We start from the raw sequence: 843 nt of genomic DNA on the forward strand, positions 1-843 counted from the left end.
TCTGAGGCGGGGGCAGCGTGCCGCGGGCTGGGGGGCCAGACGCGGGGCGGTTACAGACAGGAAGAGCAGAAAGGCTTTTGGAAGCTTTGATTTTATTTTGCCCTTGAGGTAAAGGATGAAAAGCAGAACCTGATGGAAACTTCCAGAGCGTCTCATAAGGTGCTTTAAATAAAGAGCCAGGCTGTGATTAACGTTCCGGTTACTGTGGTTGCTCTATTTCAGTCACAAATGCCGCGGCGGCTCCTGCTGTGAAACGTGTGGCCGATGCTTTTCCCCCTCTCCCCAGGAGAGAGCACAGACAAAGGGTGCCTTGTTCTGCATTTTTTCCAGGTGTCAAATGCCATGGCAGAAGAAATCCGGCGGCTCGCCGTGCTGGTGGATGAGTACCAGGCCGATTTCCACCCGTCTCAAGTAGTTCTGAAAGTTTACAAGAGCGTGAGTGACGTTTGCTTCTCACGGGCTGCTTGAGCAACTGAAAGAGGCGTTTTTTCCTGAGTCAGTAATTAGAGCAGCTGTCAGATGCCCGACAGTCTTCCAGATGTGATATGAGCTAAGCTTTTCGTATTCTGGAAGTTCTTTTGTTGGAATGTCTCTGTTTGGATAACTTTGGTAAAAACAAGCGTCTTAAAAATCAAAAGGAAGAATTTTTTTTTTAAGAAAAACCTCTCTCAGTGCTCAGTGGGCGCAGAGATCCCGTATCACGTTGTACAGATCCAACAGAACTTTTCCTAGAGTACGCGAGAGATTTTTCGTTGACTTTTTCCTCTCTTTCACTGAAGAATGGGGGAAAAAATGAGTTAATGCTGGGAGGGCGGGCAGCCGCAATGCGTGCTCCTGCTCTGG

General features: G+C 48.8%; 1 protein-coding gene across 1 annotated transcript in view; it reads left to right on the forward strand.

Annotated features, from left to right (window-relative positions):
• LOC104278995 (mitofusin-2-like) overlaps positions 1-843 on the forward strand; it is a gene marked incomplete at its 5' end in the record, with an annotated part of 4552 nt that overhangs the window by 789 nt on the left and 2920 nt on the right. The window contains one exon of the mRNA XM_009876134.1: positions 287-435. Within this exon, the coding sequence (XP_009874436.1) occupies positions 287-435 (149 nt within the window). The remainder of the gene's footprint in view (positions 1-286; positions 436-843) is intronic.

Source organism: Apaloderma vittatum, unplaced genomic scaffold, assembly GCF_000703405.1.
Source record: "Apaloderma vittatum isolate BGI_N311 unplaced genomic scaffold, ASM70340v1 scaffold30600, whole genome shotgun sequence".
NCBI classification, from domain to species: domain Eukaryota; kingdom Metazoa; phylum Chordata; class Aves; order Trogoniformes; family Trogonidae; genus Apaloderma; species Apaloderma vittatum.